This window comes from Ahaetulla prasina, chromosome 2, assembly GCF_028640845.1.
Source record: "Ahaetulla prasina isolate Xishuangbanna chromosome 2, ASM2864084v1, whole genome shotgun sequence".
NCBI lineage: Eukaryota > Metazoa > Chordata > Lepidosauria > Squamata > Colubridae > Ahaetulla > Ahaetulla prasina.
In genome coordinates this window covers 147752080-147775209 of record NC_080540.1, presented here as the reverse complement: position 1 = coordinate 147775209, position 23130 = coordinate 147752080, and the positions used below count along the sequence as shown (strand labels likewise).

The window sequence follows — 23130 nt, the reverse complement described above, 5'->3', positions numbered from 1 at the left end:
ACTTAATACTATAGGGGTGTACGTATACATTTGCCCCTATGGTCACACATAATACACATGTCCACTCTGGCATATTTATTGGAAAGCAAATAATGCTGATGTCCAAGATGAAGAAAAGGGCACCTGTTTAGATAACCTCGAAAAGATTTGGGGTTGAAACGGGGAGACCACACAGACATCGTAGGTTTATAGAGGGATCACAGCTGAATGGAGGAAAATTAACTTTGCATCAAAATGCCCACAGTAGAATCTTCCATAGACTTCGAACCGTTAATTTTTTAATTCCCGCTACACCGGAATTTTAAAAGATGGCTTGCTGAAGTAGACATAATGACCTGCTTTCACCCATCATCGCACTATGCCAAAAACAAAGAAACCACATCGTGGTTTCATGCATCGTGAAAACGCAGCCAGTGCTCCAACCTAATGAATGGCCGTTTCTCCCCCCCCCCCTCTGCAAGCACGGAAGGTTTAGAAAGCGGGCTGCATTTTTAAGATAATGTCGGCAAAAAGAAGCTACGAGCCCTCTTGAAAACTACCGGCAAGCTGGCTAAAAGCAAGTCCGCGCATTTCCCCCGACTTCTTGATCTTGCGCTGTTCGATAACACCCGGAGGGCTGTTGCAGCTTCAGAACGATGCGATTTTTAAGGCACGCGATCCCGAGGTCTGCGATTTCAGGCAGCGCATCCCTCTCCCATTCACACCTTTAGGGTTGTAGAATTAACTCCTTTGGCTTAGATGGGTTTATAGATTCGATCCGCTATTCAGAGGTTCGAACAGCCGTGGGGGGGCGTGGGGGAAGCGGGGTCGGCGTGCTAAACCACAAAAGGGAAGGACAATCGGGGAGAATCCGAGCACATGGCCGAAAGAAACTCGCTGCGCATTTTTATTCGGGATTTAAATTTCACATACGTTCGTCGGCGTCCACGCCCAAAGCGGGACACGTGCGGGCGGGTACCGCAAACCGAAGCCACGCAAGGAGCCAAGCCGGGCTGAAGTTGGTGTCTTTTCTTCCTCCGCCCGAGAAAGCAAAACAAGGGCGGGCGCGCGCGCGGCCGGTGGGGGTGGGTGGGTGGGGGGGAAAGAGGGCGCGCGCGCTTTACGCTCAGTTGTATGTTTGGAATCCACGCGGCTCTCCATTCTAGCCGCTCGCACTTTTTCATGAATGGAAGCGAGAAAGTCGGCAAGGCGCACGCGCCTCCCTGCCCCGGGCCAATCAGAAGCGGCGGCTCTAAGGCCAGTGTTTTGGTCACGTGGGGCGTTTGTAGTTGCGGCGTCCCCCCCGGCTCTAGTCGGGCGGGCTCTTTTTATCGCTCGGCCCGCCCGCCTTGCGGTCCCCACCCTTTCCTCTTCTTTTCCCCCCTCCCCTCCGCTACTACTACCACTACTACTACCCTTCTTTTCCACCCCCCGGGGGCCCCTGCCTGCTCGGTTGGCCTCGGAGCCGCTGTTGGGCAATGCCGTTCGTGCGCTACCGAAAGGTCGTGATCCTGGGATACCGCTCGGTCGGTGAGTGGCGCTCTGCCCGGCCGGAGGAGGAGGGGTGGTAGTGGTGGTGGTTGTCCGCTGGGCGGGCACCACGTGGCAAGAGGTGCCGGGCGGCTGCTCTCTTGCGAGCGGAGAGCCGGGCGCAGGGCCGGGAGGACGGGGAGAGTTGGTGGAAGTTCGGGCGGGGAACAAAGTGAGCGTTGTGGAACGGGGAGCCGGGCGGACGCGGGCTTTGGGCACACGCCGAAGCGACGGCTGGGAGGAAAAAGGGTGGGGTGGGGAGGGGAAGGGCGGCGGGGTTTGCGCCGTTCCTTGAGCGCAGCAAGTCTGGAAAGCGACCCGCGCGGCGTGGGGCTGCCGGGGGTCGCCCGGCGGAGAGGCGGGAGCTGGGAGGGTGTTTGCAGGCGAGGAGGATGGATAGATAGGAGCCGGGCGAACGCCAAGAACGCCGGGGAGATTCCCACCTTTGGTTGCCCCGGTTGCTGGGCGGCGGCGCGGCGCGAAGAGCAACGGGGTGGCGCGTGTGAAGTCGCCGAAGATGCTAAGCCGGAGGCGACCCTCCCACCTTAGGAGTGGATGCAGCGACTTTGGAGCGGGCTTATTGTTGTCGAGTTGAACTGCGAAGGGGTGGGTGGGTGGGTGGGTGGGGGTGGGGGCTCTGGTTGCAAGGGGAGTAATAAAAAGAGTGCTGTCGATATCCGAGCATCCATATTTTGGCCGCCACAATAGGGCGTGCTGCTTTTGATTTCAAAGAGGTGGTTCGGAGATTTTGAAGCCTACATCGGATAAACCCTGATTACTTGGTTCTTCTAAATTGCCCAGAATTAATACTAATGGAAAGATCCGGTCAAGTCAGGCAATAGAGCTCTTTGATGAAATGATACCCTTTGACTTAGGGTAGAGGTTTAGGTATATATAGGCTATGCTCCCTTGCTTTGTGGATTTCCTGTCTCTGAGCTTGAACTTTGTATATAGATAATTTCTCTCTCTCTCTCTCCCCCCTTAAAAAGGTGGAGATTTGCCTGATGAAAAAGTAGGCAAGAGGTGTAAAAGGTTCCTGACAAAGCCACCGCTGCCCTGCTTTGCATTCTTGGAGAAACCTTTAAATAAAGACTTTGGGGGAGGGAGTGGAATTAATTGGGAGGAATGTGACTGAACAATGCACATGCTTGTATCCAGTGCTGCTCTTCTTATTAATGAACAACTTATTTTTAAACATCTCTAGAGATAGGTTTTCTGCTCTTCGGGCCAAGGTTTAGCATTAGTAGCACATGAGTAGGCAAAACTTGTAAGTAGTGGGCAGCTATTTCCTGACCTTTACTAGTTTGTCCTCAGGGAGCTATTTGTGCCTACCCAATTCCCAATCCATCTGATCTCCTTCCCCTGAAGAGAAATGCAAGGAGTCACCCGGGCTATGTTTTCTATTAATCCATGTGCAGTGGGAGGAAATGAGCAGAGGGCAAAGGTTATTCATGGGTGTCTGGATAGTGAAATCATTTGTTTCCTTGGATTAAATTTGCAACAGCTTTCCCCCCCTTTTTAAGTGATTATGTGAACGAGTCATCTGGGTACCTCTAGTATGAAAAGGTGCTTGAAAAGGAGATTTTTGCCCCTCCTGCTCTAATTGATGCCTAACTTACGGACCCTGTTGGAAAGTGATGTGTATATTGAGCTGTAATGTATACACTTGGTTGATTAATCAACCATCTGTGCCTTCTTTGAACAGATCAGAATGGGGAATGAGATATATCAGAACTGCTGTTGTGAGTTATTACAAAAGAAAACACTTCACATTTGGACTAAGAATTTGTACATTGGCCCTTATCTTTCTGAGGATGCTGTCATGTTTTTGCAGAGATTGATGGAATAGGTATACATCAACTATTATATGTCTATGTCATGTTTCCTACAGGAGCCCAGGGTAGCGCCCCCCCCCCTTAAAATAGTTTTGTAAAATAAGGTCAGTCTGGAAGACAATATCTGGGTTAAAATAATTCAATAAAGTTCATACCTAAGGAAAAAAAATCTCAATTCTAATTTATAATAACATTACTATGCTTATTCTCAAATTTTAGGCACCTCATTAATCTTCACTGCAACTGAAAAAAAGTGCAAGGGCACAGCATCCTAGCTTTGCTGCAGAGTGTAGAGATTTAAAATAATGCACTGATATCCTAAACAGAAGCTTATAAATACCAAGTTTGGTATGGTTAGCTAGAAATTGAATACTGTGATTTCTTTGTATTTTGTACATGCTCCACACTAAGATGTGCATCTGAGCCAAGTAGCTTAATATGGTAGAGGAACAGGTTGCCAAGAGCAACATTCTAAATTCAGCTGTTGCGAATCTTCCTAAACAGTTCCTTGGCTAAGTGTGACTAAGCTTTGAAAATATACTTGTCTTCTCCTGATGGTCTCTTGGTATCTACAGCTGGAAACTTGGCTAAATTACAGTGATGGATAGCAAAACTGTGAGCAGCTGTTAGGAGTAGGGGGGTGTTTCTGATTTGATTGGGAAGAAGGGCATTGGAATGAACGGGAGTAGAAAAGCCCCCACTGTTCTTTCCTAGAAACATTCCCTTAGTGCAGTGGTTCTTAACCTTTATTGTGCTGCGACCCCTTTAATACAATTCCCCACGATGTGGCGACCCCCAACCGTAAAATTATTTTTGTTTTGAATTTATCGCGCCTGAAGCCATATTGGCTAGCGATCTGAACTGCTTGCGATTGCCTTGAGGACAGAAGCATTAAAGTGGAGACTCCTCCCCTATTAAGTTTATGGATCCTGAAGCCAGATTAGGCTAACGATTGGGAGTGATTGCAGCTGGCTTGAGAGGGAGACATCAGAGCAAAGATTTCTCTCTTTTTTAATTCATCACAGAATTAAAAACAGAAGCATTAAAGTGGAGACTCCTCCCCTATTAAGTTTATGGATCCTGAAGCCAGATTAGGCTAGCGATTTGAAGAGCCTGCAGCTGGCTTGTGGAGTCAACCATTGGAGCGCGATTCTTCAACTCACAAGTATACTTCCCATATTTCCGATGGTCTTAGGCGACCCCTGGCAAATCGTCATTCGACCCACAACGGGGTCCCGACCCACAGGTTGAGAACCGCTGCCTTAGTGGCTGTCCAAACAGATAGGGCTGCTTTAATGAGTCACAAATAAGTTTATGCTCCTATGGCTTCTGCAGACCTCTAAATCAAATCTGTACTTGCATACTACAGTGGCACTGAGGAAGTAATATTGGGAGTTCCTTTCTTCCTCATCCTTACCCATAAATATAGTCTGAAGACTTATGAATTGTGAATGTGTCCTTTGTTGCTAATGTTTTTTTTTTAATCCTGATCCATGGCACTGCATAAACAGACCTTGGATCTTCACCATTACCACCTTGTTTAGGTAGAACATTAATTGTCTGAGCTATTTTGTTTGGTGGATTTGCTAGCTGAGGATAAAGCAAAGTTAAGGTATAGTTTGTAATGTAATATCAGATCCTAGCTGTGGTCTTGTGTGAACTAGACTATCATGGTAAGAGAAACCAGGAGACTGAATTTAGTCCCACCTTAGACATGAAAGCTGGCTGGGTGACTTGGGCCAGCCATATTCTCTCAATTTAACCCACCTCACAGGATTGTTGTGGGGAAAATAGGAGAAGGAAGAAGTATTAGGAATGTTTGTTGCCTTGGATATAAAGGAATAAATGCCTGATAAAAAACTAATAAACAATACCATAGAGTAAATTCAGTTGTATTTATTACTCTGGGATTTGGATTTAGCATAAACCTGACCTAGCTGTATTCACCTATGGTGTGTCCAAAACTAATTTTCCAGTGAGAGAGCAGCATAGACTGCTTTTGTTGTTAGTTGCGAAGTCGTGTCCGACCCATCACGACCCATGGACAACAGACTGCTTAGGTATATTCAAATACAATACTGGTATGCAGCACTGTACACTAGGGTACTTATCTATTTCCAAGGAGTGATCAATATTGGAAATGCAGCCAAGTATATCTCAAAACTGTTCAACATATCCTTCATACTTATTTTTTGATGTTAAATCTTCCAAAATTGAAATTCCAAATATAATTCATGATATGACAGGATCGTTCAAGTGCTTCCTAAGAGAAATTAGAGGGGAGGATATTGATGGCTTTCCATTGGAAAAAGAAATTCCTTACTTTCATTGGGTTAATATAATATAAGACACAGCTCTACCTTTGATTAAGTTTGCTGTATTTTTTTTTTTTTGCTTGTTTTGAGCCAAACTGAGTCATTGGGAGATGGGTGGCATGCATGTTTAATAAGATTTAAATTTGTTTAGAGTATCGGAAATGAGAAAAGCCCAAACTATTACAGTAGTTGACCCAAGTATTGTATTCCAGTAGTGTAACTTAGGCCCAGGAGAAGGAATCACATTATACGGTTCTTAAAGAATGGTAATCACAAGTCTGTTGTTATTCAGACAATCCCAATAGTTCCAGGTTGGTCACCACTTCAGCCCTCTTGGAGCCCATGTTATCAGATACAGGCAGTCTGTATCATTTAATAGGTAAAATTGTGTTTATTCCTGTCCTCACACTTCTGATTTTAAACAATGGGACCACAAAGTCATGAAATTCAAAAGCTGTAGGGTACAGAGAGCGAACATGCTTCTAGTAGAGATTTTTTTTAAAAAAAAAAAGCCTGTTCGTGGCAGACCCTCAAATCTGGTATGGAATGTAAACAATGTTTTATTTAATTCTCCCTTTTGGGTATGTTAATCTTAATAATTGCAGTTTTATCCTGTTACCCTGAACGGAGCAGTTTTCATTGCTGTGATCAGGGTGATACGAATGTTTTCTATTGTTTTTAAATTATATTTTTCATCACCAATAAATCTCCACAGCAATAATTTTTTGCCATCTTTTCTCTTCAGGTAAGACATCTCTTGCTCACCAGTTCATTGATGGGGAATTTCTGGAATGCTATGACCCCACTGTGGAAAGCAGTAAGTGTGCTATTGCTGTGCTTTTATTAGATATATGTCTCTCCTCTTCCTTACTGGGAAGAAAATGGTGTAGGGCTTGATCAATAATAAAGTTGGCTTATGTGACCTTGATTCCATCCAAGGAAAGCTGTATTGGCAAGTGTAAAGAAAAGATATTCATTTTAATGTTGTGTTTGCTTGAAAGGAAGATGACCCTGATCCCCAAAGGGTTAATAAACAGGGACAAATACACATATCCTCTTTATGCCCCACTTCCTTTCCTTTTTACCTTATTATTGACATCTCCAGCTAAATCCAATCCTCAAGGTTCCGTCTTCCAATAAATGGTTCCAGCACACTTATATATGCATTGGCAGGTGTATAACTGTATCTGTCAGCATCTGTTCTCCGTAAATGAAAGCCAGGATTCAAAATAAGTATAGATACCGTGAATTAATAATGAATTCTTTAATTGCTTATAAAGTTGATTGTGGGATCTCCTTCCAGCTGAGACCGTAAACGAAGTAAAACATCCTGAGTTGGGATAAGAGAAGAGATATAGCGGCTTGGCAAAGGGAAGGGGAAAACTGCATATGAGTGGAGATGAAAGGAAAACCAGTGGTAGTGAACAAGAGAAAAGAAAAAACGAGGAGCTCTGTTTATGTCTTACACAAAATTCACAATGGAACCCCTCCCAAGGTTTTACATTCAAACTATATACACTACATATATCCAGGCTTTTCAGCACCAGAGTCTGTAGCCACTTATACCTCTACCCATGCATACCATAGCTTCCTTCTATTGATTGCAGGGAATTTTCCTGGTCTGCCTTGCAATTCACAAGACAGAAGTTTCCAGAGCTGCAGGTTCTGCAGATGATGAGTTCATGATGTTTCGACGTGGTTAAAACAAAGAACATGTTTAAAGTGTTTAAGAATGATGGGGATGCATTTTTTTTGGTCTTTCCAATCTCCCTTAATATCCAATCATCTCAGAATACCGCATAATACTGTAATGGCAACTGTTATCATATTCCATGACTATTCCTATTATAATTAGAGATTGTGATTCATACTATTAAAGTAACTTTCCATAACCGGATGCCTTCCAGATGTGTTGGAAATAAAGATCCTAAATTTCCAGGTGGCTGGAACTATGGAGGGAGACTTGCAGAAGACCATGATGGGATATGTAAGGGGGGGGGGCAGCTTTTGTTTAGTCATTCAGACATTATTTCATTGAGCAGGAATTACTGTCTGGGCCTATATCCATTAACGTGGAAGTAAGCAGAGTGAACCTAGTGGCAGCCAATGTATGTTCAAGTAAGATGTCCTCAAAAGAGAGATCAAAACTAGCTCAAAAGAGAGATCAAAATGTATTCTCTTAATCTATTGGGGATAGGCTAGTACTGATCACCGAAAAATAGCACGTGTCCTGTCCTTTTATTCTTCTGGCAAGCAGGAGTAAAATCTACTTACCTTCACCACAGTTCGGAAGTGCACGCACCATTCGCGCTCGCTCTGCTCGTGTGCGTGCACGTGAACCCTCTGCGCATGCGCAAATCCTTCTGTGCATGTGCAGAGGGTAAAAAACAGGTTACTTTCTGGTTAAAACCAGGAAGTAATGACAACCGGGTGGGTGGACGAAGCCTTGCACTGCCGTCGCTACCGGTTCTCCGAACCACCCACTGCCATTGCTACCTGTTCGGCCGAATCAGTAGCATTTCACCCCTGCTGCCAAGCCCCCTGCATCTTCCAGATGTTTAAGTTCCTAGAGTCTAGTACATAGGAAAAAAGAACCTTCTCTCTTCCTGCCCGATCAAAACAATTTTGAGCCGAGTCAAACAGAAAATTACAGACATGTTGACTTAAGCACAGTTCTGAGTATGAACTAATTTGATTGCTGAGACTAAAAAGGTAGAAAGGAGGCTGGTTACAAGTATATAGGACTCTAGCACTATCGGTATGGAACATACCTGCTATTTCTCAAATTTTACTAAAATCAGAAAAAAATTAAGTCCTTTTGGGGCAGAGTGTCTGAGTATTTGTTTTCTTTCGATTAACAAAGATTCAGTAGTACCTCTGAACTCATTTCCTGCTTTGCCACAAGCCTTTTCCCCTGCACACCAGTCCTTTCCTGTTTTTGTAGGGGGTTGCCCTTCCCGCCCATTTTATTCAAAGAACAAATTTAGGTGGTTAGAAAGCAGGTTTGCTTATAAATATGTTGTTCAGTCTGCAGAAATAGTTAATTTAGTTTCTCGAGCACCACATTGTAATTTTGTTCCTCTGCTTCCTATAAAAAATGTTTACGTTTTATGTTTATCTAAGTTTGCAATACCTGTTGCATTACAGTAGCTCCTCCAAACTCTTGAGTATGTCACTCAAGCCCTGTTAATTTTAATTAAATGGGTCACCCTCTGGAGTCTGGAGGTGCTAAACAATTGCCCCATCATTTCACTGTGCCACCAGAATGTGTGAACCTTCTTCCTTGACGATATAAATTCTTACAGCTGACAAATTGTCATGTCGGTTTCTGCTGAAGATTTATTGCAGTTGCTTTGCCAACTTCGGAAACATCAGCTACAACTAAACGTAGCTGATTTCTACCATACTTTGCAAACAATAACTGCAAGACAGTTGCTTTGGCATGTGAAGCAGCAAGAGGTATTAACAAAACACTCTTAATTGCTGTTTTTGTTTATTTGCTTGCTTGCTTGAGTGCCTCTGTTGAACTAGAGATTTCCTTCCAGTGGGCCTCATTGGAAGAAAGTGCTGCTAGCTTCCCCCAGTCTGATATTGGTCGTAGAAAGCAGAATCAGTGCAGACCTTGGGGAAGGAAAAACCTGTCAAGTCTACAGATAGTCTTCAACTTATGACCAAAATTGGGACTGGGATCTCAATTGTTGAGTGAAGTGGTCATTAAGTGAGACATCCATGAGACCATTTCACTCAACTGCAATCATAGCTGTCCCAGTTGTGGTTGTAAAGTGGGGCACAAGATTCCCTCAAGAGTTGGAGGAGGCCCTGATAACCCCAACCTGTTCCCTGACCCACAAGGCCCTGGAAGAATCAGCCAACTACCAGATACAAGACTCATCACATTGTGAAAAACTGCTATGAAGCAAGAGACTTCCACCGGTTACGGCCTCATTAGTGTACAAAAGTTTTCCATGGGTTGGGAGACCTTGGCTGTTTATCAGGATGTACTGGTATGTGCAAAGATGCCACAGACCAGGTGGCCTTGGCTGGCTTCAGGACCCAACAATGTCCATAAATTGCTCCACTTATATTTGTGGTGTTCTCTAACTGCTGATGCGTGCACACCGATGATGCTAGGCACAACTCTTCTCCAAAAGCCATCTCATGCTATTCTGCAACTGGGCACCATTCTTGCAGTTATTTGGAAAGCTGTTCCAATTTACACAGGTTGCTTGGACCTGTAACTGTACAAAGCATTCCAAGTGTAACTGAGTGGAGAGCATGATCTTAAGTCCCATTTCTGCACCCTAAAGGAGGAGTTCAGCTTCCCTTCATGCACGGAAGGGAACCCCTTCTGTCAGGTGCGATCTTCATGATTTAAGGATACTGGTTGCCCCCATCTGGCAGTCCTTGCATCTAATCCCCAGGGAATTCTCTCAGCAGGTGGCAGCAGCTTGCAACATTCTCTGCTGGCTTCTCCATTGACTTTTTGGGGAAGCCAACAGGGAAGATTGTAAATGACAATCACATGATTGTGGATGGCAACCGGCCATAAGTGTGAACAGGTTACCGAGTGCTTGAAATGTGGTCATGTGACCGTAAGTAGGATAAGTATAACATTTTATGATAGAAGTGCTTTTATAAAGTACCCCTTCTGAGGCTATCATAATTTTAAACAATTGTTAAACAAGGAACCACCAAGAACACTCCCACCAACATTGATAGGGGGCACTTCTGGTAGGCAAAAATGAGAACAAACACCACTCCTTTCTAGCACTGATGATGTTACCTAGTTTGATAATGAAACATCTGAGAGAAAACCACCACGCTCAGAGAGCACCAAGGACCCCACAGATTGCTAAACAACTGGTCATAAGTCAAGGACTACTGTTGTAGTCCTCCAGCAGCCTGCGGAACTGGCAGTGCAGTCGGACAGTGAAGAGGCTGGTGCGGACAATGGGTCAGTCCTGGAATTGGGAAGGCCTGGACAAGGGCTTTGCGTCGGAGGCAAAAATAGGGCCAGGGCCATCTGGGAGCGATGCACGGACTCCAGAGCCTCCAGAGGTGGACAGCAGAGAGGCAGAGGAACAGGAGGAGCCTGAGAAGAGCTGCCAGAAGGCAAGAGCAGCTGAATCAAAAAGGATGACTCGGGAATAAGGCCAGGAGATGATTGGCCCCTCCCATAAAGCTTAAAAGAGCAGCAAGGCTCTTGGGCTCTTTGTAGGAAAGCAGTGTTGCTACAGTTGTTTCTTGTCTCCTGTTTCTGAACTTCGTGGGGTTCTTGCCAAAAAAGCCTTTTGTCAGGGTGCCAAAGAAGACAAAGGTTTGTGATAAGGCCGAAGGGCTTTTTCTGGAGGACTTTTTTTTTTGGACTTAATTTGGACTAAGCTGAGAATGAGGTAATTCTCAGCTGTTCTAATAAAATATGTTTGTTTAGGATTGATTATGTCTGGTAATAACTACTTGGGCCTAGGTCACAACAACTACCTGTAGTTCGAGGCCAAGGCTGGCTCTGACGGAAGAAAAAACATAACAAAATCAAAATGACTCAAGTGTGGAGAAACTCAGCATGTTGCTGGATTTTAGGAAGGGATCTGAGAGGCTCAAGTAACATCTGTATCATCATCTTTCTTCCTTCTTTTTTGTTTTAAGCTTACAACAAAATGTTGATGGTGGGAAAAGATGAATTCCACTTGCAGCTTGTGGACACTGCGGGACAGGTAATTTCTTTTCCCCCCCATCATTTCACGTACAAATTTCACATTTCACGTATGGCCTTCCATGCTCATCACTTGTCACAAAAGATAAATGGCTTGGAACTTAATGTGCTGGCTTGGGAGTTGTAGTTGGAGTGGTGGATGATGTCTCTTTAGGATTCATCAATCTGAACTTCGCTAATGTCCCTTGAGTGTCAAGCAATCAACCGAGAGATTCAGTATCCGCTGAGTTAAAACTCCGCTTTCACAAACTACTTACTCAGAAAAGCATATATGCACTCGGCATTAGAAATGATCTGTTCCTGAATTAAAAATTCCCCCCAGTTGGTATCTTTCACCAATCTCGTAGAGCAGCGGAACCCAATTTTTTTGGCCCTAGAGACTGGTTTTGTGGAAGACAGTTTTTTCCATGCACTGGGCGGGAGCGGGATGGTTTTAGTTTCGCTTGCTTGCCCACCATTCACTTATAGCTGTGCGCCCCAGTTCCTAACAGGGATTGAGAGCCCTGTCATAGAGTGATAGTGGCTTTTCTTCTGTTTTTTTTTTTTTTTATTGTTGTCCAGGATGAATACACTATCTTGCCTCACTCGTTTATCATTGGCATCCATGGCTACGTGCTGGTCTATTCTGTCACTTCTCTCAAAAGGTAAGAGGGCACAGATAGAGCCTGATTATAAGACAGTTGGACAATGCGGTCCTGATGAAAACAAAGGAATTGTCTGAATTCTGTAAGGGTCTTGAAACAATGAAGTCTTTCCCTTAATACGGATAGTCTTTGGCTTATAACCATTGGTTTAGTGATTGTTCAAAATTACAAGGGCACTGAAAAAAGTGACTTATGACCATTTTTCACACTTATGACTTTTGCCCCATCCCCATAGTCAGATGATCAAAATTTGGGCTCTTGGCAACTAGCGTGTATTTATGATGGTTGCAGTGTCATGTGATCATCCTTTGCGACCTTCTGACAAACAGATTTGATGGGGGAAGCCAAATACATTCAACAGCAGTGTTACTAACTTAACAACTCTGGCAAGAAGTCGTAAAATGGGTCAAAACCCATTTAACAACTATCTTGCTCTGCAACTGGAGTTTTGGGCCCAGTTGTTGTGAGTTGAAGACTACCCGTATTTGCAGGATCACAGAAATGGGTTTGGGAAAGACATTAAAAGCTTGGAACAATAGCCTTATTAGTCTCTCGAAGCCCAGGTTTGTCTAACTGGAATACTGTCTTCATATACCATCCTGTCTTGTTTTTTAGTCACCTTGAAATGGTTGTTTAGCATTTTGATTTGCATTCTTCTAATCAAAAGCATTCAGATACACACTATATTTTTCTTGTTAATAGCTTCCTATCTATAAGGGGCATTTTGGGGATAATGTTTTAAAATGTTTTCTAGCAATCCTTAGCTCACATTGAAGATATAATCTTCTTTCTTGGCTTTCCCAGTTTTCAGGTGGTGAAGACCCTGCACAGCAAGTTACACGAAAGCAGAGGGAAGACAAGGTAAACATTAACATGGCAGGTCAGGAAGGAATGCAACTCTTAGGGCAAGATGTTCAAGCATATTGCTAGGGAACTCTTGTCTGAAAGGATGGGGTAGGGAAGGGTTCAGTGGCTTGCCATATCTGTATAAACATTGGGAAATGTTAACTAGTGTACACCAAATTCTATCCCAGAAATAGATTCCAGACTGAACAACATTAGTACAATAAGCCACCTCTAAATGATGACACTTTTTAGGTTTACAAAAAAACCACAAAGGTTTTGCCTAGAATCTAGTGATACCAATAGAGAACTAGATTCCTCTGAGCATGTTTAGACAGCATTTCTCTCTCTGATGCAGGGGTGTCAAACTTGCATTGTCACGCGTCATCACTTGACGTATCAGGACTTTTTTCCCTTCACTAAACCGGGCGGGGCCGGGGCCAGCACATGATGTAACCAGCCTGCGGGCCGCGAGTTTGACATCCCTGTGCTAGTGGACTTCAACTTCCAAAATTCCCCAGGCAGGCTGCTAGCTGGGGAATTCTGGGAGCTAAAGTCTGCATGTCTTAAAACGTGCAGAGGTTGTGAAACATTAAACCAGGGAGTAAACGTAGAACATGTAAAATGACAGGTGTATTTTTTAAAAGTATTTTTATTTAAGGTATAGGAAAAGGTTTATTGGAAAATGCAGATTGTCTTCAATCGTTCATTTAAATGTCTAAGGAGATTCTCAGTCATCCAGGTCATGGTTGTCCTAAAGGTGGGGTTTTTTTTCCAAGAGGCAACTGGACTTTCTGGTTTTTCTTTGAATACATTTCGCTTCTCATCCAAGAGCTGGAGAAGCTTCTTGGATGAGAAGCAAAACGTCTTCAAAGAAAAAACGAAAAGTCCAATTGCCTCTTGAAAAAAGCACCTTTGGGACAATCATTCCTTTAGTGACAGTTTGATGTTACAACAGGACTGGAACAAGTGACTTAACAGTCTGTTCTCGCACCTGTTGCAGCATCCCCACTTTTAAGATGTTTGCAATGTCCTGGATTCATCTGATCCCCATCTGTGACTTTCTCAGTCTGCCTCTGATAAGCATAGGGAGATTGGAGGGGAGCCGGATTTGCTTAATGACCGTGTGATTAACAATTGGATTGATTCATTTAACCACTCTGGCAAAAAAAGTCGCAAAATCTGGTGCAACTCAGTTAACAACAGCCTTGGTTAGCAACAGAAATTTGGGCTCCAATTTTGGTAGTAAGCTGAGGACTACCTATACCTGCAATTGCCGCTCCATGCAAGGAAAGGTATTCCTGCAACCAAAAGTTCAGAACTATCCCAGCCATAGGCAGAATTGTTGCATTAAGTTACAAACAAGCGACCCCCTTAGATAGGACTATGGAAGTTGTGGGTGAAGCAGGATGACTTCTCTGTAGAGCATTACAAGAAGCAACTTTTAGAAATGTTCCTCCTTCGTTTTGCAGGATGCCTGTAGTGCTTGTTGGCAATAAAGCTGATCTGTCATTAGAAAGGTAAGAACTTTTGTCTATTGCTTAAGAAATGATAACTAAGAAATAAGAATAGAGAGAGCTTCAGTCTCTTTAAAAGATTGGCTGTAATCTGTGTCATTTTTCTTTCTATAAAGGAGCCTGAACTTTAGAATCAGAGCAGACAGCCTTTCTGGCTGGAAGAATTTTGGAAGTTTTGGAGCAGGTTTGCAAAATAGTTGCAATGCACAGAAATGGGGGTGGTTTAGTTTTAGTTACTTATTCCTAAACGGGCTTCCTTCTTACATTCCCTCACCTCTAATCTCGCCTGGCATTTTTTAAAAGCAAAGCTTAGAACAAAGGTTGTCCCTGCCTTCTCTCAGGATGTGCTTTGATTTCCTTATAATCCTGAAAACCTTTTTCTCAAATTAGTTTTCACATACTTTCTTTCGGCTTGACATTCCTGGGCAGAAATGTTTTCTCTCTGCTTTTCTGAATAGCACACTGTATGTACCAATGGCTGCATCCACATTCCTGCCATTCCAAAGAAGAATTTTATCTTAATTGGCCCCTTTTGTAAATAATAATAAACTCTGATGGATCATGCTCTAGGGATAGGGCTGTGTGTTTCTGAAATGTTTATTTACATCAAATCTCGTCTCGAGAGAAAAAAATTAGGTACATTTATTTTAAAAAATTTTTTGTAAAATATAAATTCAAAAAAAAAAGAAAAATAAATTTTACAAAAACAAAACAAAAATAGTCAAAATATTAAAAAGGAAAATATGCATTAAAAAGGCAAAAGGCAGAAACACACACATACTGTATGTATATTATCCACTCTAGTAGAACACTGATAAATATATTGCAACAATATTAGCTTCTCTCATCCCTTAGGAAGCAGGCCCAAAATGTATAAACTTCTACATTTATTTGCAACCAATTTGACCTGTCATCTATCTACTATGTATAAAAATAAACTGGTTAACAGGTGAACCAACAGCAAAGTTAAACTTCAACGCCCTCTGTTAACAATCTATTATTGCATTTAACTCTCAGTGGCTTCTTATCTACCATAAATCACCACAGTCATTATCTCTGCATTGTTTTTAACTCAATTCTTACGGATGTAAGATTTTTGAAAATTAGCATTGATTGAAAGAATAGGATTTGGGTGTTTTACAAACTCCTTTATACTGAGTAGAAAATAGTGTAGGGAGGTCCTGCTGTAGTGTTGATCTGTTACGGTCTTTATGCCGTGATCCTTTTTAATTAAATTTTAACAAAAAAAATATCAGGTAACTAAAAAGGTAAAAGTAAAGGATTCCCCTGGCCAGTTGTGTCTGACTCTAGGGGTAGCGCTCAGCTCTGTTTCCTAGCCGAGGGAGCCAGCATTGTCCGAGGACACTTCTATGGTCATGTCACCAACATGACTGTATACCGAGGGGCATGGATGTTAACATAAATCCAAGATACATACAGAGAAGAAAACAAGAAAAAAATACAGAAAATACAAAAGAAATCTACTGCAGTGAGAATAATGGGACAGTTATTGTACCTTTACAAATTTCCTGTACACTGTATATATACACTATACCAAATTATAACCTACTGCTATTGTGATTATAACGAGGTGGGTTTCAGCAGGTTCTGACCAGTTCTGGAGAACCGGTAGCGGAAATTTTGAGTAGTTCGGAGAACCGGTAGTAAAAATTCTGACTGCCCCTGCCCCCATCTATTCTCTGTCCCAGCTGATCAGGAGGGAATGGGGATTTTTGCAGTAACCTTCCCCTGGAGTGGGGAGGGAATGGAGATTTTACAGTATCCTTCCCATGCCACGCCCACCAAGCCACGCCCACAGAACTGGTAGTAAAAAAATTTGAAATCTACCACTGATTATAATATATATGTCCATAAAAGTTATAGAGTTGTCTTTGGCGAGATGGGCACCATACAAGTTTGATAAATAAATAGGGGAAAATCCCCCCCCCCCCGAAGTTGACTGCAATATGACAGTGTTGGTGAGGTTTTGTTTTGTTTTTTAATTACTCCTTTATTTTTAGTCGTCAGGTAAAGACGGATGAAGGCCGGAAACTTGCTGATTCATGGGGTGCTGTGTTCTTGGAATCCTCAGCAAAAGAAAACCAGGTATGACTGATTTCAGGTAAATTAAAGGGGTGAGGGATAAAGATCTAAAAGCCATAAAACTGCACTTCAAATGCCCGTGTAAATCCATTGTGCTTTCTGCAACAGACTAAGGGTTTTTCACTAAGGTTTAATTTTGAACTGTATGAGTGCATGGGTTGAATTCCATTTTGAAGAAAAGAATAGCTTCTTCTTTATCCCAACGTCCAAATATAAGCAGATAACCTTGTTCTTTTGTTACATTTTTTGGTAATTATTTCGCCAATCAAAGGTTCTCTAATGAAGAAAGGAGTGAGATTGCTCTTCATTTGCCTCCTTAAAATAGGAGGGAAACCTAGTCTTTTGCTGTACCAAAATATTACAGCAATAGAGTACCAGTCAATGTGACAAGGGGTCAGTAATGTTATGACTATTGTGATTAAAGTACCAGGCTAGAAACCGGGACATGGTGAGTTCTAATCCTGATTTAGCCATGAAAGCCAGTTGGGTGACTTTGGATCAGTCACTCTCTCTCAACCCAACTTACCTCATGGTGTTGTTGTGGGGAAAACAGGAGGAGGGAGTCCCAAAGGTGCTTTTTGCAAGAGGCAGCTGGACTTTCTTGTTTGGACTGGACCACTTCATAAATGCATGGCACAACAGAGGAGAACAAACCCCTCAGGACAAGATTCAGCAATCCGTTTACATTTAAAAGACAAAGTCCTTTTTGGACCTTGAAGACAGCAAAGTCTACATTTTAGACAGAGAGGGCCGCTGGTTTGAAAGAGGGGTCAAAGAGGCCATCTATGTCAAAATTGAACAGCCCCCTCTCAACAGAGAGGGAGGGATACATCATCATCTATCTCCAGTCTACAACACAATCCTTTCAACAGTTCCAAGAAGGCTTCACATCCATTTGCATTACTCAGATGACCCTGAGGACACAGATAGCCTCAAAGACTCTCTAAAAGAATGCAAATGACCAGCTGTCTGCAAGGAGTATAAATCCTTCCGGTCCCCACCATCCAGAAGAAGAAGCTGCTTGGATGAGAAGCGAAAGGTCTTCAAAGAAAAACCAGAAAGTCCAGTTGCCTCTTGAAAAAAGCACCTTTGGGACAAATGTCACCTGGATGACTGAGAATCTCCAGAGACAGGAGGAGGTAGGTATGCAGGATATGTTTGCCACCTAAAGTTATTGGTAAAAACAGCAAAGACGGGATACAAATAAATAAAAAATTCTCTGTTGCTTCTTAAACACAGTTCTAAACTTTTCTCTTGGAGTGACTCTGACACCGTCTTTCTTTCCTGCAGATGACTCAAGGTATCTTCACAAAGGTCATCGAAGAAATTGATCGTGTGGACAATTCCTATGGTGAACAGCGCAATTGCACCATAATGTGATGCTGTTTCCCCCATCTGATGCTGCTCGGGCAGTGGGCGGGTGGGGGTAAAGCACAGATCCAGGCCAATTCAGGGCAGGTGTTGTGGCTACCTAGAGCCCTGATCAGCAGGCCTGAACCAACTTACGGGTAACTCACACACACAGATACAATTATACCTCATCACTGGTCCTCCATGGGAGGCGGCCATGTTTTGCACATTAGTTTGCTGGAAGCAATCCATGTATGTATTTCCTGTACATATATGTGTGTATGTGTGTGTGTGTGTAACGTATTGCCAAATGTTTACAGAAATGGGAGCCACAATAGGATCTAGTTATGATTTGTTATATAGGGACTTGTCTGTGTATTTATAACAAAATTTACAATCAGCTCACCTGTTTACAAAAGGAACTGTTCACAACTCAATGTAACAGAGAGGCAGCTGAATGTAACGTTTTCCGAGTGGGACCCGCTAAAGACCAGTACTTTTGTTTTGATAGTTTTGTTTTAGTGAGAGCTGAGCCTTGGACCCAGATGTGTACGTCAGTTTTCAGTTGTAGCTCTTGCAACACGTGGCCTTATTTTTTTTATCAGGGTGAAATTTCATGCCGCAGCCTGGATCCAAAGTTGGGTTTCTCTTTGCTAGAAATCAATGTGGCTGAGGTCTTAGCGGTGCTTAGTTAACTTTTCTTTGGTTATATGTAAATAAATATAAACTTCTTTAAGAACGATATTTTTTGTGGAGGAGGAGAGAACCTTTCATTACATTTCAGTGCGTTAAACACTGTCCTAATTGCATCGAGCCTCTTTGTATAGCAGCTATCTCGTTTGGCTTAATAGTAAATATATATATATATAAAAGCAATACAAAATGGATGCGCCCAAGCTTAACAAATGCTTCTATGTCTTGCCTGTAATTGCGGCCTCTTTTTGGAGGCTTTTTGAAATGCTGCAAAGGAGTTTGTAAGGCGGTAGCTGTAAAAGGGACTGTAAAAGTTGCAGCAGCGTTTCTCAAAACTTGGCAATATTTAAGACGGGGAATTTTGAAGTTGAAAAAAAACACATCTTTAAAATTGCCAAGTTGGAGAAATGCTGAGTTACAGGATAGAATTATATATTTCATTGTTCTTCGGTGGGGAAAAACTGGAAAGGGAGGCAGCTTTCATGAATATTTCTCTGTAAAATCCTTTGAAACGCTGCACCATCATGCTGAGTGTGCAGAAGCAAAGCTAAGAGGGAGCAATTTGAGCTGAAACTTACAGTTTTCTACTTCCCTTGTGTGAAGCTGCCTTTTGCCTTGAATTAGGCATGTTAGCTTAATATTGTGACATACATACGCAGGTGTGTGTGTTTGTGTAGATAGATATATAAGAATGAAAAAATGAAGCTTTTTAAGTGGTTTCTTGTTGTCTGGGACAGGGGTCTCCAACCTTGGCAACTTTAAGCCTGGCGGACTTCAACTCCCAGAATTCCCCAGCTGGCTGGGGAATTCTGGGAGTTGAAGTCCGCCAGGCTTAAAGTTGCCAAGGTTGGAGACCCCTGGTCTAGGAAATGGCCAGTCTCTCTGTTAATCGCATGCTTAGTCTGAGCCTAAACAGCATCCCTGTGATTTTCCTTTGGTGTCTTTGGTTGACTCGGTCGGGCATATTCAAGCACTGCATTGAATGCTGGGAATGGGATTCCAGACTAAAACTGAGCTTTGAACACTGAAGAGAATGAGGGTGCCTAAGCTTCATGGGCTGCAGGGTGGTGAGCCTTTGGAAACAAGCTCTCCAGTGAAGCACAATAAACTTTAATCTAGAAAAAGTGGGGAGAGAATTGCTTTGATGTTGCAGAACATTATGTGCATCTTAGCAGCCATAGTCTGATCAAAAGCACATCCTTTATTTTCATAGTTCTTCCTGCCAAAAGCTGGCACTCTGTGCTGAGGGGACTTGAACCTTGGGCCATCCTCATCTTTTTCTGCAGTCCCTACAAAGCTATTTTCCAGATGAATTTTTTTTAAAAAATTTTTTGTTGTTGTGCCAGTGCATAGGTTTGTTTCGGTAATGCTGTTTTTAGGAAAAGCTTCCGTCTTGTAAAGATGTTCCCAGAATGCTTTTTGCATGGCCACTAGGAATGCTTTTATGTATTCAGAATGAAATTGGATGCATGGAATGGATGGATATGAGATTATTGTTGAAAATCCCGGTTTGGGAGGAATAGTCTCCTTGTACATTATCTTCTGTTGTAAAAATTGCTTTTTTTGATTGAGTGCTTTGAGCCAATAGATTTATTGCTCTCAGAATGAATCCACCTGATCCCTGTACTTGGTGGGTGGCCATTTCATAAGGAATTTCTTTTGCATTTTAGTGGGACTTCCAGGAATTACTATTTCTGTGTGTTGTTGCTCCATTTCTACAGTGCTGACTATTTTCCCCAGGTCTTGTTTTTTATTCTAAAAACCTTAACTTCAGATTTGTCCCCTTCCCCTGTTAGGAATCAATGTGATTATTATTGCTAGCCCTAGAGGGAAATGTATGCAACTTTGTCCACACCTTTGTCGTCTCCTGATTCTTTTTTGACAGACTACAGCCAGGGCTGAAATATCTCACCTAACTGATTATCTGGATCCTGCAGCATTTCCCCCATTAAACCAGATGGTGATGTAGTATCTCAACAAACCCCTTTATTATTGTATTATACATATTATTGGATAGAAAAGTAGCAATCTGGCTATCAGTTTAAGTAGGAAGAGAGTCGTGGATTTCAATGCCAAAATATCTCAAATCACATTGCAATAAACTAAAATAAATTGGCAAATTCTCTTCATGGAATGGATAGAAGGCACTTCTTGGCCAGATTTAGGATTTCTAATTAAAAGTGAACTCTCCAAACGAGGCTTCGTTTTCCAGGAGCTGAGTTTTGAGCTTATTTTTCCTTGTACCCATGAAGCCTTGCTTTCAAATTGTGGGTCAGTTAAGGAGAAGGATGGGAGGTAAGCAATAAGCAGGGTGGGAGGGAAAAAAAACCAGGCATTAGCAAATCCAGGTTCTGCCATTCAGAATGTTGGCCGGCTTTTCCATCTCTCAAGGATTTGGATGCTGAGGGCTTCTTTCCAGCAATATCACCCGCTTGGAAAGTCTGGTTCAGGGCCCAGAGGAGATGTTTAAAATAGTGCAGGCTGCCTCTATAAGCTCACTTAGTTGTGGAGTGCTTCCATTGCCCATTTGAAGAGGTTACAACTCTGTTACACAAGTTACATGGTAGCTTGCACTCTTTGGAGGAAGCCCTGAATGCGATGAACTTCAGCTTCTTTATCTGCCCTAGAAACTAATGTTACAAAGCTCTCATGCTTTTGAATGCCAGTTCCCTTGGGGCTGTTTTAATTATGAAAATGTAGAGTATGTTTCCTGTGAAATAACTGTTAATGCTAGCTGTGAATTACAGTGTTATCAGCAAACCTGAAACTTACACAGTTGGGAAAGGCTCTTTCACATGGGTATCTATACCTCTCTCACTGCCATGCCCTGTATACTCGTGATTAGCAGGAGTGCATCGTCCAAGATTGAATTTGATAAATCCATGTGTTCCATTTCGAATCTAGTCTGTTTTGCGTCAGTGAAAGGCAAGCTTGTAGGTGTTCTTACGACTGGTAAGATATAGACATTGGCTCTTCGAATGGCTGCCATACAAGCCTGCTCAATTCCCTGGCCCAGTTGGTGTTACTGTAGGATGTGGTCTAGCATCTCTTTCTGTAAAGGTGGAACTTTATTTTTGTTTTGCAAATCAGTATGAGGCTTAGGATGCATTGTAAGAAGCATTCTGGAAATAAAGATGATGCCAGAGCTTGTGTCTTGCTTTACACCGTGTCAGCTTTCCATTTTTTCTTCTCCCGCTTTCAGTGTAAATACTCTATTAAACCAAATCAAGATTTTAAATGAGATTTCTGTATTGAAATCAAGAATATGATTTGGGTAGGGGATTGGTGGGATGGCATTAGACAATAGAACAAGGACCGGGAGGGAGTTTCCATACTTTGCTTTGTTTCTGTAATTAAACTCTTGTTTTCCCTAATGGCTTCAGCCTCCTAATTAAGGCTGCCTGTATCTTCTGATTTATGTATATAAAAGGAGGAGGAAAGACTTTCAAAATGGTTTAAGGTTGCAAGGATTAAATTTGCACATTATACATGTACATGTAGCCATGTTTTAACAAGACACACCATAATGGCTTATGGGTTTAACAAGCCCCACAATTTAACAAGAGGCACACTATGGGTTAGCACAATATGGGGGCCAGGTCATTGACACTACCTGAATTTGTTGGAGATTGCAAAGGAGGTTTCCTTTACCATCGTGAGAACTGGAAGAAGCAACTTGAGCTTGATGATTTCTATGAGTTCCAGCTAAATGTCTTATTTTGATATCTCACTGTTAATGTGAGCATGGCCTAGAGGTATCCAGACTTGGCAACTTTAAGACCTATGGATTTCAACTCCCAGAATTCCTTAGCCAACCATGCTGGGAGTTGAAGTCCACAGGTCTTAAAATTGCCAAGATTGGATACCGCTGACCTATATGATCAATGGCTTCCTGCCTATTTTAGCCATAGCACACCAGGCCTGTGTCTAGTGCAAAACACAAATACAAATGCACCTCTACTTTTTACCAGCTGTGTTGGGAACTTGGCAATGATCTGTCTTGCTGAGTGCCCAAAATTGAAGTAGCTTTGGGTTCCAGACATCTTTGGTACTTGCTATGCTTTTTCCTGTTGCCAAGGATAAAACTAATTTGGTGCTTTATTAGCATTATTAGCAACACGGGGGCAGTATTGAGCCATTGCCATCCTGATTTTGACTTGCTTTGAGGTAGCATCAGCAGTCTTAAAGAATTCCCTGGGAACCAGCCTGAATCGCACTTGATTTGCTTCCTTGTCTTTCCCATATCTGACCCTAAGAGCTATGGGAGAGTTGATTACAGCCATCCATTTCAGGGATGGTGAGCTCCCCCTCTTTCCCTGACACCTTCCTTATGCATTAGGCTGTGCTTGCTGCACTCTGTACTAAGTCGGGATAGCTTGTGCTCTCTCCCATAAATCAGGACACCAATGCTGACAGCTATTCTTCTGGGTCAAGAGGGGGCAATTGGTAACCCTCCCGATGGCTGAATTATAATTACCAGCATTCCTCTCCATTGGCCCTGCTGGGAGTTGTACTTTAGCATCTAGAGCAGTGGTTCCCAACCTTTTCTTGTTTGAGGCACAACCTTTTCTTGTTTGAGGCACCCTTGGAAAGCCTTTCAAAAGTTCC

The 23130-nt window shown here is 42.6% G+C and overlaps 1 protein-coding gene across 2 annotated transcripts; it reads left to right on the top strand.

Moving 5' to 3' along the window:
* The first annotated feature begins 1365 nt into the window (after positions 1-1365).
* Positions 1366-23130, top strand: RHEBL1 (RHEB like 1). Of its 2 annotated transcripts, none has more exons than XR_009153885.1 (9): positions 1366-1509; positions 6405-6476; positions 11306-11373; positions 11934-12016; positions 12821-12877; positions 14332-14379; positions 16398-16482; positions 17770-19245; positions 19369-23130. XR_009153885.1 is itself a non-coding variant. In XM_058173385.1 (9 exons), the coding sequence occupies exons 1-9, from the start codon at positions 1458-1460 to the stop codon at positions 20422-20424; spliced, it is 543 nt and encodes a 180-aa protein (XP_058029368.1). In that variant the 5' UTR covers positions 1366-1457; the 3' UTR covers positions 20425-23130. The 2 variants fall into 2 exon arrangements, 1 of the variants encoding a protein (XP_058029368.1); XM_058173385.1 differs by having other exon boundaries at positions 17770-17830; positions 20408-23130.

Excerpts from the sequence above, each read along its gene's own strand:
- RHEBL1 (XM_058173385.1), top strand. The coding sequence starts at position 1,458 with ATGCCGTTCGTGCGCTACCGAAAGGTCGTGATCCTGGGATACCGCTCG. Across the intron at positions 11,374-11,933 it reads TTGTGGACACTGCGGGACAG|GATGAATACACTATCTTGCC; the intron begins GTAATTTCTTTT and ends ATTGTTGTCCAG. Across the intron at positions 16,483-17,769 it reads CCTCAGCAAAAGAAAACCAG|ATGACTCAAGGTATCTTCAC; the intron begins GTATGACTGATT and ends TCTTTCCTGCAG.